The sequence below is a fragment of the Rhinolophus sinicus genome, chromosome X (genome assembly GCF_036562045.2).
Source record: "Rhinolophus sinicus isolate RSC01 chromosome X, ASM3656204v1, whole genome shotgun sequence".
Taxonomy (NCBI): domain Eukaryota; kingdom Metazoa; phylum Chordata; class Mammalia; order Chiroptera; family Rhinolophidae; genus Rhinolophus; species Rhinolophus sinicus.
Window position 1 is genome coordinate 82,493,572 of NC_133768.1, and position 12,316 is coordinate 82,505,887.

At 48.8% G+C, this 12,316-nt stretch overlaps 1 protein-coding gene across 4 annotated transcripts in view; it reads right to left on the bottom strand.

Moving 5' to 3' along the window:
• SEPTIN6 (septin 6) overlaps positions 1 to 7,538 on the bottom strand; it is a 69,521-nt gene extending 61,983 nt beyond the window's left edge. For all 4 annotated transcript variants that reach the window (XM_019717026.2, XM_019717028.2, XM_019717025.2 and 1 more), the window contains exon 1: positions 7,381 to 7,538. In XM_019717026.2, coding sequence (XP_019572585.1) covers positions 7,381 to 7,410 — 30 coding nt within the window. In that variant the 5' untranslated portion in view covers positions 7,411 to 7,538. The remainder of the gene's footprint in view (positions 1 to 7,380) is intronic.
• Positions 7,539 to 12,316: the final 4,778 nt, after the last annotated feature.

A 12,316-nucleotide genomic window follows, 5' to 3' on the forward strand; every position in this document is an offset into this window, starting at 1 on the left:
ATCTTCAAGATATAATGTAGATAAAAGAAGTTCTAGAACAGTATGCATAGTATGAGTCCATATAAGCAAAAAGCTCTATATATATACATTTCTGCACAAATGTATGAGAGTGCATATGAAGGAGACTAAAAGACACCCACCAAACCAAGAACTGTGACTACCTCAGAGGAGGGAAATGAAAACAGAGGCTTATTCAGGAGGGTAGTCAGTATGCTTCTGTATTGTTTGATTCTTTTACAGCATGAAAGTATTCACATATTACCTATGTAATTTAAAAACATTTTTTTAAATTTATTGGGGTGACAATTGTTAGTCAAATTACATAGATTTCAGGTGTACAGTTCTGTATTACATCATCCATAAATCCCATTGTGTGTTCACCACCCAGAGTCAGTTCTCCTTCCATCACCATATATTTGATCCCCCTTACCCTCATCTCCCACCTCCCAACCCCCTTACCCTCTGGTTAAAAACATTTTTAATACAAAAAAAGAGAGTTCTCATTCAGCTTTGCAGCAGGGGCAACTAGGAGGCAGAGTTTGAGAGGAGCTAAAAGGAAGGCAAAATGAAAGCATGCTCCTGTGAACTGGGAAAGCCCCACTCCCCTCCCCAATTACATTTCCTGTTTTCTCCTCATCTGCAGTCACCTGTGGTTTTGAAATACGTTATACCACGTTGCATATTACAGGCAGAAACACTGCTCTCTTTCTCTTCCGCCTCCTCCCCTGAAGACACACCAATTTCTTTTTTTTTTAATTTATTTTTTAAATTTATTGGGGTGACAATTGTTAGTCAAATTACATAGATTTCAGGTGTACAATTCTGTATTACATCATCTATAAATCCCATTGTGTGTTCAACACCCAGAGTCAGTTCTCCTTCCATCACCATATATTTGATCCCCCTTACCCTCATCTCCCACCCCCCACCCCCCTTACCCTCTGGTAACCACTAAACTATTGTCTGTGTCTATGAGTTTCTGTTTCTCATTTGTTTGTCTTGTTCTTTTGTTATTTTTGGTTTATATACCACATATCAGTGAAATCATATGGTTCTCTGCTTTTTCTGTCTGACTTATTTCGCTTAGCATTATACTCTCAAGATCCATCCATGTTGTCACAAATGGTCTTATTTCATCTTTTCATACCGCCGAATAGTATTCCATTGTGTATACATACCACAACTTCTTTATCCATTCATCTATCGAAGGACATTTTGGTTGTTTCCATGTCTTGGCCACCGTAAACAAAGCTGCAATGAACTTTGGAGCACACGTGTCTTTATGTATAAATGTTTTCAGATTTTTTGGGTAGATACCCAGGAGAGGGATAGCTGGGTCATATGGCAATTCTATTCGTAATTTTTTGAGGAACCTCCACACTGCCTTCCATAACGGCAGCACCAGTCTGCATTGCCACCAAGTGTATGAGGGTTCGTTTTTCTCCACAGCCTCTCCAACAGATTGTAGGTCTTTATTAAGCTGCTAAAGTTCCAGGACATTGGGTTTGTGGCTTGATGCTAGTCAGAGGGAGAAAGCTCATGGAAATTGACCCGGAAACCTATGGGCTCACCAAGGTGGCAATGGCCCACAGAAGGCAACTGAGGCAGTGGATGTTATGGAGGGGCTTTTGATCTGCTTCTGGTTTCTCTCTCCCATTTCCCTGTCTTCTGACTCCAACCTAAGCCTCGACCTGGTCCGCTACCTAGCTCTGTTCAAGAGCCCCAGGACTACCTAACCCAACAAGCCAAATTCTAGGTAAAATAGCTCCACCTTAGGCTGAGACAACCCTCTGCTCAGGGTGGGTCAACTTTCCCAGAAAAGCCAGACAGATTTCCTTCAAGCCAGGCTATTTAAACAGTTTTCTAGGTGTTCTGGCCATGGTTATCTCCAATCTGTTTTATTTTTTAAGTTTACTCACAGGCCTCTGAATGAGTGCCCAACTGTCCTCTGGGGAGCCTGAATTTGCCTCTGCCTCCATCTGGTCTTGTTTAAGGGGGATCTGAGAAAACCATTCTTGCCTCAGTGCCAGTGCTCAGAGCTGGGGGTCTCTGCTGTGAAAGGAAACCCAATGCTACCTCACACCTCATCAGGGCTGCAAAAGCAGAATTCTGTTCCTGTTACCCCAGGGCATTCATCAGGGGTCAGACAGGGCCGTGGCAGGAGAAAGCTGAGACCTGAGTCCTGTCCTTGAGAAGACCCGCAAATCTTTTCCCCAGTCACCTTTAAGTGAGTGGAACGGATGAGCCAACTCCAGAGCCAGCTGAGATCATGCTGCATAATTCAGCAGATGGCTGCCTCTAATGAGAAGACACTGAAGGAGTGTCTCACCCTCCTGAGCATGTGGCCTCCTTCCTCTGTGCAGGCAGCAGAGAAACCCACAGTTTCAAATCCCAAATCACAGCAGCAGAAGCCTCCTCCTGCCAAACCTAGGAGAAAGGGTCTGTGTTTCTAATTATTCTGCCCCCCCCACTAGTTGTTACTTAAAATAATCCATCATTACATGGCTAGTGGCTCCAAGGTTTTTATTTAAAGCAATATGGGGGGGGAGAAAGAAAACCCACACATAACCCATGACTGTGCTATCTGGATCTAAACTGTGAATTTTTTTTTAACATCAGAGAGCCTTCAATGCACCGAAGTATATTATCCTCTGACCCCCATGAGTGTGCTGTGTGGGGGAAGTGCTGTGAAAAGAGGAACAAGAGGGGATGTGGCAGGATTTTCATTTTTTAGAAACATCATGAAAAGGCCAGAGTGTTTGTTTTTATATGAATCTCTATCATCTGGTAGGTGTTTCATTGTTTCATCCACTGACCAGCAATAACACTTTGGACTAAGTCACTTGGTCTCCCTGTACCCATAAAATGAAGAGAACAATAATACTTGTCTAAGAAGCTATTGGGGAAAATGACATCATACAGATGGAAGCATTTTGAAATTGTTGAAAGAAACATGTTACACTTATCCATAGTGTTTGTTTTCTTTCTTTTCTCTTTCTTTCTTGACTGTGGTTTTAATGTACTTGCAACTAGAAGCCCCTCTCAGTTGTTCATGCTAATACAAAACCACAGCTCTGATAATCCAGGAGCCCAGGAAAGTCCAGAAATCAGTCCTATTTCATTCTGAAATACCTTTTCCCAGGGGACTTAGTTTCCTAATGAGTTCTGTTCAGGCTAATACAATGGTTAGCTCCCTTACCTTGCACAAAAGGAGGGGCGGCTGTGCTGGATAACAAAGCCAGCAATTAATAGAAAATTTACAGCAGAGACCCCACAATGTAAATGCTATGCACATGACTGAAGATCAAAATCTCATTATACTACACAAACAAATCGCTCAGTTATAATGCAGTTTTGGAATAAGAACACCGCTAACACATTTCCGGGATTTTGGATAGGAAAAGGAAATGGGACTTATTTCTGCCTCTCATCTGGAAGCTCTGAGAGGGCAGAGTCCTATTGGCCTTGGCCACCACTAGATCCCCAGCACCTGGCACAGGGCCTGGCAGAGTCGCTGCCCAATAAAGTTTCTCCCACATGTTGAAGAAATGAATGAAAATAAAAGTGCATGAATTAACAAAGGAAATGTTCTCAGCCCAGTAGCAGAAGTGAGACCTCACCCATATTCACACCTACCCTTTTCCTAGTTGAAGCTCTCAGGAAGCCTTTCCTGTCACGTACCACACCCATTCACTGCTAGATTAGGTCCTCTTTAAATGAATTCTCATAGCAGGCAATAGCTTTCCTGTGCACAACTTACCACATGATAATTATATAGTTATTGGTTGTCTGTCTCCACTACCAGATTGTAAACTCCCTGAGGGAAGGGGCCATGTGTATCTAGGGGTGTGCATTGCAATTTCCCCCCAACTTTTTATTTTGAAAAGTCTCAAACACACAGAAAAGTTGGAAAATAGTACAATGATCATCCATATAACCTTCACTTAGATTCAAGAAGCTTTACTATTTAGGGCCATGTAAATTTTCTTCAGTGCTGTATCACCAGTAGAGGTATGGGTGAATATTGGGGTTTTGCTCTCCCTGTTTAGGGTACAATATTATTTTTGGTGTGAGGTGGTGGAGATGGCTGTGGCAGGAAACTTCAAAGGTAATCATGGTGAAGTGCCGTTTGATAGCAAGCCCACAGGGCAGCCACCTGTAGGCAGATGCTCTGGGAAGTGGCCCCAGGCCAACCCCAGCTAGGGCAGTTAGCCCCTGCAAACTCTTTCGTTAGGGAGAAAGTCTATTACCTGGCCCCTACTGGAGGAAAGCATCATCGCCCATACTGTGGGATTGTTTGAAGCCAGAATCAACGAGCCATTATTTCTATGAGCCAATACTTACAGTCTGTATCCCAAAATGCAACAATGAAAGAAATAGCTTAATGCAAGAGCTAGGAAATGCAGCCTCTGGGGCCTGCACTGTGCCTGGCTAGGTTACCTTGGACAAGTCATGTAACCTCTCAGAGTATGTATATATTAATAGCAGCCAAGACACCTCATAGGCAGGGGTTGGAAGTAGGGGCATTACAAAAATTTGCTACAGTTCTTCAATTATTGTGTCCACAATTTGTCTCTCCAAACAGACTGTAAGCTTAAAAGCCAAGAGCTATGTCAACTACTTTTTTATATAGTTGACCAGGGCTAGCTATGGTGCTGAACACTTAGTAGTCAATCAAATAAACACTTGTGGTCACAATGGAAGAATCATTTTGTCATACAGAATCTTTGTGGTGTTCATTCAAATAGGATGGGATTGTATTATGTACGCAAGAATTGAACTTCCAAGTTACATGCATACCCAACAACTCTAATGCCTGTGTTTAATCACTAACAATGTTACCTTACTAACCAGAGTGACCCTCCACTGACTCTGGAAAGGACACGCCCCCCCCACACACACATACACACACACACACACACAACAATACCAGAGGACTACTTGCATGGCACCATGTCTCAGAGCTCACTAAAAAGAACTTTTAAACCAGGCACATTTCGGTTTATTCTCCAGTCTTCTCTTCCCAACCCCTGGGTACATGTTTCCTGGAAGAAACAAGCTGCAACCAGACATCCAAGTTCTCCTGAGTTAATTCCATCTTCCCCTGGGGAATTACAACTTCTTGCAGACACAAAGGAGAGCAGAGACAAATGACACATTAAACAAGAGCTTCACTGGCTGGGGGAGGGGGGCATGGAGAATGACGTCAGTTTTCCCAGAAACCCATTTATCTTGATAACAAGGTCTCAAGTGCTCAGGCTGCTCTTTGAGCTTCAGAATCTGGCATACAATTACTATGTTCTTCATCAAACACTACGGTATGGTCGGCCAGAGCAAACTGGAAATATGCAAAGCAAACCAAGTGGTCCTAAACCACCCCCACCTCCATCTGCAAAACAAAGAGGATCTCTGGGTTGCCCAGGTTGTGCCTGAGGTGAAATACAACCTTTTAAAATGTTCCTCTTCGCAACATCTGCCCTGCAATCCTAATCCAGGCAAGGGGACTGGTGAGAGAGTATGGACAGGTCGATGCAAATTAATTAGCTGACAAGAAAAATCATTAGCATCCCTTTTGGTCACTAAGGACGGGGCGAGTGTAATCCACGAAACTAAATTCCTCCACTTAAGCCATGCCATCTCTAAAATGCATGTAACCAGGAACAGAAAAGCATTCTGGGAACCCTCAAAACACTAAAGTAATAAATATTACAGTGCCAATTTTGGGGAGAAGAGAATTCTCTCAAACTCCATTATCCCAGTGCATTGTCTCCCATCTGGATCTTTGCACATGGTGACTACATAAAGAACTCCATGGTGGGGTCTGCAGAGAGTGGGGGAGGTTCCAAATAAATCACCTTGCCCTTTCAAACAGGGACAAGAGGGTAGAATAAATTCATACATATCCTGTAGAGAAAATACCCGGATTCCAGATTCACATTTTGAAAACAAATCAATTTCAATTACACCAAACACCTAGAGGCTATTTTTTTTTTTGCACTGGAATTGCATTGCATGGGCTATTTCCCTTAATAAGTAAACCACAAGGCTTTAAAACATTTGTGTGTGTGTGTGTGTGTGTGTGTGTGTGTGTGTGTGTTTCAGAGATTTTTATCAAGTAGTATTTGGCATCTTGAGATTTGACCTACCCCTACTTCAGTCTCCTTCCTGGCCTCAGGGTGCTAGTAACTGTGGGCTTCTGAAAATCCCAGAAACCCATGGATGAACAGAAGGTCTAGGTTGTTCCCCCAAATGGAATCATCCCCTCCCTTTGCAACCAAACTTTTGGTCTAAAAAAACAAGCATAGAGCCTCAGGTCACTTCAATTTGATTTCTCTGCACATCTCAGGCTGGAAAACTTCAGTTATTTAAATGAAGACTTTTTTTTCCAGAGTCGGTTGCCAACAAAAAGAGATACAGCACCGTTTTTGCAAACCTCAGTTATTTTCCTGAGTCCCCATAGAAAGAAGCCTGCTCCACAGGTTTTGGCACACAAGCCCAGTTATACCCAACACGCACCATGACAGACCCCCCGGAGGCCCGCACAACCCGGGTCAGGCGCTCAGAAACCTGCCAAAATACGCAGCCAGCCACCTATAGGCCCGTGTGCTGCACCCCACAAAGACGCACAGATGCGACCCAGAGACACGCAGCACAAGCTGAGAGGCATCTGGACACACGGGCACACACCCTGGAGGTGGCCACACAGAGAAACTGGCAGACTCATTTAGGGTCACAGAACAGCCGGGCGCCGCCGCCCGCCCAGGGGGCACAAGTGCGCGCGCGTGCACTCAGACGCACACAGTGCTACACACTCACAGACGCAGTCACACAGGTAACGCTTAAGGAGGACCCCTCCCCCCGCCAGTCAACTCTTCGTCCCCCTCACCACTCACCGCCTCCTGCCCCGGGCTAACCCTAGACCCGCGCCCCTCTTCCTAAGAAGGCTTCGGTCCCGGTGGGCAGCTGTGCGCAGGGGTGCGGCCTGGCGATGGAGGAAAACAGGCCATGGTGCCATGGATCCAGACGGCTTGGCGGCTTGTGCAGCCATTCATTCCGCAACGCCCCAGCGGCCGGGCGGTGGCTGCAGCGAGGGAAGCGGCGGCGCTTACTGCAGATCTTGGGTAATTCAAGTTGAGCCGCCGTCGGGCAGTCTTAGCCAGGCCCCCCACCAGCCCGCCACCGGCACTGTTCTCCAGAACAAGCTGGAGGACTGAGCCGCTGACCCCAGGATCAGAAGTCCCGCCGTGCCTTGGCTCCTGGATGCTGCCCATTGCCCTCCTCGCGGAGGCGTAGGTGGCGGCCAGGTCTCCTCGGCCCTGCCCAGGCCCCCAGGCCCCCAGGCCCCCAGCCCCGGCTCTGGCACCCAAGCCCCACACTCACCACCTGGCGAGCTATATCGGTCGCTGCCATCGCTCCTGCGTCCGCCAGGGCTGCCACGGGCGTCGCCGCAACTGTAGCTCCAGCACAGAAAACAGCACAGCTCCTCCGACAAAGAGAAAGTGTTACACTTTGGGCGCGACCAAGTCCGGTGGGGGGGTGCAAGGGAGGGGCCCCCTCGCCGCTGCTCCAACCCCAACCTCCCCTCTATCGCACCCTCGGAAGTGGGGTCTGGGGAGGGGACGGTTTTAACGCGCCGCTTCCCCCTACCAGCCCCCTACCAATTGTCCCTGCAACCTCTGTCTTTGGCCTTTGCGAAGGGGGGGCGGGGGATCCCCTCGGTGACCAAGTCCTGCCCCCCCCCCAGCCACTGGGCTCCGTGGTACGTCCCGACCTCCGCTGAATTGTCACACCCCCCTGCTCTCGCCTTACATCCTAGAGTCCCCAGACCCCCAAAGGCTGGAAGGGAGCCCCCGCCCCTCCCCCTCCTGCGCACAGCTGGGTTGCTGAGCTCTGCAGTCCTCCTTTCCCTCCTCGCCGCCCCCTGAATCCCTTCTTCCTCTGCACCGAGATATTAGAGTGCTGGGATGCGAGCACCTGCCTCTAGAGTCTCGATGCTCCACCATACCTCCCCCCACACCCCCATGGCCCCGGAGTGCTACTGAGGCGGGAAAGGGGGTGGGCAGCTGCGGCACCTGCCGCTCCAGGGTGGAGCTTAGAAAAGGGGCGGTGAGGGGAGCCGCACTGCAGCCCCGAAACTGAGCTGTGACATCTGGAGTCCGAGGCCAGCGGTCCAGAGATTATGAGCCCCTTCAGCCCTGGGGTTTCTAAGGCTTGGGTGCCGTGGGCTGTAATTTCGTGGCGCGGAGCCACCACTGTTGGGTACTTAATACAGACCGGCTCCATGTTTCCTCTCCTCATCCGGCCCCAGACGCTCAGCTTAGGATCCGAGGCTCAGACTGCCTACTCCCTCTCCAGCCTGGACCTCCCGGGAGTCAGAGGAGGGGCTTGGGGGTGAAGGTCCCCAGCTGTGCAAAGCGGGGTGATGGGAAGTGACCGGGAGCGGCCTCCGGTGGCTCTGTCTCGCCCCCTGATTGCCCCTTAACCTTGGGTGAGCCCGGGACTAGACAGCCGGCGATGCACAGAAGAAAGAACCTCCCAAGGCAGAGACTATGCCTATCTGCTTTCCTTTCCCTCCTGGTCAGCTGCCGCCGCGTGCCCTCTCCCTTGCCCTTGGCACCTCTCCACTTCTCCAACCTTGACGACCCCATCACCCTCCCCCGGGAGTGGCCCCTCGCTTAATTCCCTGGGTCTGGCGAAACCTGGCAGATTTGGCGCGCTCGAGGCCTGAGCGTGCAGGACACTCCAATCCACTTCAAAAAGGCAGGTGCCCTGGTCTCAAAGAGGGACCCAAACCCTGGAGCAGCACCCGGGACCGCGGGAGAGGCAGGCCTATGGGCGAAAGACGAGTCTGCAGGGGATCTGGGATGGGGGCGCGGCAGGTGGCCCCGTAGCGGCCCAAGGCGGGAGGAGCTGAAGGGGAGGCAGGAGGAAGGAAAGCCGAAAAACGGGAACCAGGGAGAGAAAGGGAGAAGGGACCCGACCCAGAGGGCCGGACCTGGGGAGAAGGAGGGAAGGCAGAGAAATGCAGTGGCCACGTAAAGCGCTTTTCTGGCACTTGATTCCATCTGCTGGGACATTCCCGTCTCACGGGTGGCTCCTTATGTGGGGAGTGTATCTGGAGAACAAGGACTCCGCACAATGCATCCCCACGTGCCCAGCTCAGAGCCTGGCACCCAGGAATCGACCAACTAAGCATGTCATGAACTGGAGGACAGAGTATTTGGGTGTGTGTGTTGAGGGGTAGGGGTAACAGAAGACACAACGAGGCTGTATGTGAGGAACGGTTGTAAGGGTAGGCCGGGACCGAATGGGGGCGGAGAGTCAGAGGTGACCTGCCGCTTTCAGGCTGGGTGTCTGGGAGACAGACAGATCTTCCCTGGCAAAGACTGAGGCGTGGTGAATGGGGAAGGGCCCGAGGTCACCAGCTCTGATCTGGACATGGGGCTTGGGTGGTGGCGGGAAGAGAAGCATGCATTTGGAAGCCAGAGCTGAGAGCTGATACCCGGAGCTGGGGGAGGGCCTGCGGAGCTGGGCAGATGGAGTACCGGGCTCTGGGGAATCCTGCCTGTCTGGCGCAGTACCCTCCTGCCTTAGCGCTCTGCGCTGACCAAAGCTCCGGACATTTCGGACCAATGCCTTAGAGTGGAATGTTTGGTGCCACGCCCATGTGCCCTACTCCGCGGCCTATCCCTAGGGACCCTCAGAACATCGAGGAGGCCTCCTCCTCCAAAACGCTGGACCTTTCAGGCTGGAACCAAGTGTGTAATTCATGTCTCCTGCAACACTTTGGTCCCCCCTCAAGACCTGCCTTTTGCATCTGCAAGTCCCCTTGGTGCCTGGGCCTCCCAATTTTCGTGGAGTGTGGATCGGTGTTGATGTGTGAGTAGGTGTGCATTTGTATGTCATTGTTCGTGTCCACTGTGTGTCTGTGTGTTTCAGTATGTCTCAATGTTTGTGTGTATTGGCGTGTGTTTACTCCTGTGTTTGCATTTGTTGGTGCATGTTTGCCAGTGTGTGTGTGTTTCAGTGTGTGTCTGTGTCCATGTGTGTGTCAGTGTGTATTTTCAGTGTATGTCAGTATGTATGTAAACCTGTGCATGCCAGTATTGTGTGTAGGTGTGTGTGTCACTATGTGCATGTTAATGTGTGTGTTGCTATGTATCATTGTGTGGTGTCAATGTAGCTGTGGGTATGTGTGGAGAGGTTTTAGCACACTATGTTCAGGGCTTCACATACCTTACCTCACTCAATGCAGCAGATCAGTAACTGAGAGGTATGGATTATCATGCTTATTTCAACAAAGAAGTTTGGATACTCACTGGGTTTGTGTCTCCCAGTATTTGGTCCTAGGCAGACAAGGAGGGCTGAGGCAAGAGGGCTCATGAGTGGTCCGTTTCTTCCTTGAATGTCTGTCCCTGTTGATGAGTGGAGCCAAAAGAACCCCCTCATGAAGAGATGTTGTGGAGTCTCAGGGACTGCTATGAACATGTGTTCATATTCTATGTGTCCTGGAGGGATTCTTTGGGCCCAGCACAGTATCTGACAGGTGCTCAATCAAAGTTTGTTGAGCAAATAACTGAACGGAAGCATGTAATTTTCAGTGTTCCCACTGACCTTAAGGAAGCTGGAGCAAGCAGCAACTTCCCAGAACAAGCAGGTCGCTGTCATTAGCATGCTAGTAATGTTGTTTGTGGAACCTGACTCCTCAGGGAGGGGAAATGGCCACCCCTGCTAGACAGAAGTGGGCCCTCATTGGAGCCAAGATTTATGATGGTCACTGTGACTGCTGGGGTAGGGATACCTATACTGGGGGCGGGGGGAGCAGGAAGGGGGAAGAAAGCAATGAAATGGAACTAAGAACTCAGGATAGGGCTTTGTCATGAAACCTTGGCATTATGAAAGGAGAAAGAGGAAGATAGAGTTGGTCTAAAGTAGAGAAGCTTTGAGAACAATCTGAAAAGATCAGAAAGTGGAAGGAGGAGGGTAACGTGAAGCAGAAGGGAAATGATGTGGGATAAACCAAATCCAGACAGTGCTTATAGAATCCCAAACTCAGTTAAGGGACTGAGTCAAGATGAACTAAGGATTCCTTTGTGCACTGTTACCTGCTGCCCTTGCTTTTATATTAATTTATTCCAGTGATTCTCAAAATGTGGCCTTTGGATCAGCAGCAGCAGCATCACCTGGGAAGTTATTAGAAATGCAAATTATTAGACCTCACCCCAGACCTACTTCATCAGAACCTCCAGGACTGGGACCCAGCAATCTATGTTTGAACAGGTCTTCCAGGGGATTCTAATTTATTAAAGTTTGAGAACCACTGTTTTATCTGAAATCTAGATGTGGGGGATGGGACACAGGCCTGGTAGGTTTGGTAGGATATAGAGGGGAAAGTTGAAAGCCAGGACTGTAGCAATAATTGCAGTCTACTGGTGGATTTCTACTGTGGGTAGCATGAGGGTATAGAATGCCTGGGGTTGAGGAAGAGGTGCCACAAAAGGTGTAGAGGGAACCCCTGTAGGGAGCTGTGAGGTTCTAAAGATAAACTATGCCTCTGCAATTTTACTCATTCATTCCACAAATGAGCACTGAGCCCCCACTACACATCAGCCACTGTGCTAAGTGCCAGAGGACTCACAAAAAAAATGGGTGACAAGAACTCCTACCATGCCAGATAGCTCCATGAACAACCAGTAATGTGATAAGTGATATAATCAGTCAGGACCAAGACCTTGGGGAGGTAGGGACCCAGAGAGGTGAGGGAAGGCACCTTGAAGAAGAGTCATTTGGACTGAATCTTGAAGAATGAGTAGTAGTATATCTGGCCATCAAGGGGGGTGGGATGTGGGACAGTAGAAGACCAGCATGTGTAAACTCACAGAAAAAAAGGACAGATAACATTTAGGGAATTCCAAGCCTTGGCTGGCTGGACAGAGTGGCAGAGGAAGGGACAGTGGCTGTAAATGAGGCTAGACGATAAGATGGGGTCAGATCTGGAAGGGTCTCATTGGTCATGCCGAAGAGCTTAGACTTTATGTCCCAGAGTGCGGGCTCTCAAGCTGTGCTCTCCGGGGACCATGCCTGCTCAGTCTGAAATCATGCCTGGTGCAAATCAGATGGATGCTCACAGTGAAAAGAAAAAATCAGTTAATGGGTAGAAAGTTCTCTATTTTAACATTTTTAGCCGTAAAATTTTCCTAAATTTTCAGCAGATCCTCCTGCTTATCTACTGGCAAGCAATAAAATGAATGAATGAGTAGCAAATGAATATTAAACAGACAATCCCAGTGCTGATCATGCTTAATTCAACTGTTTA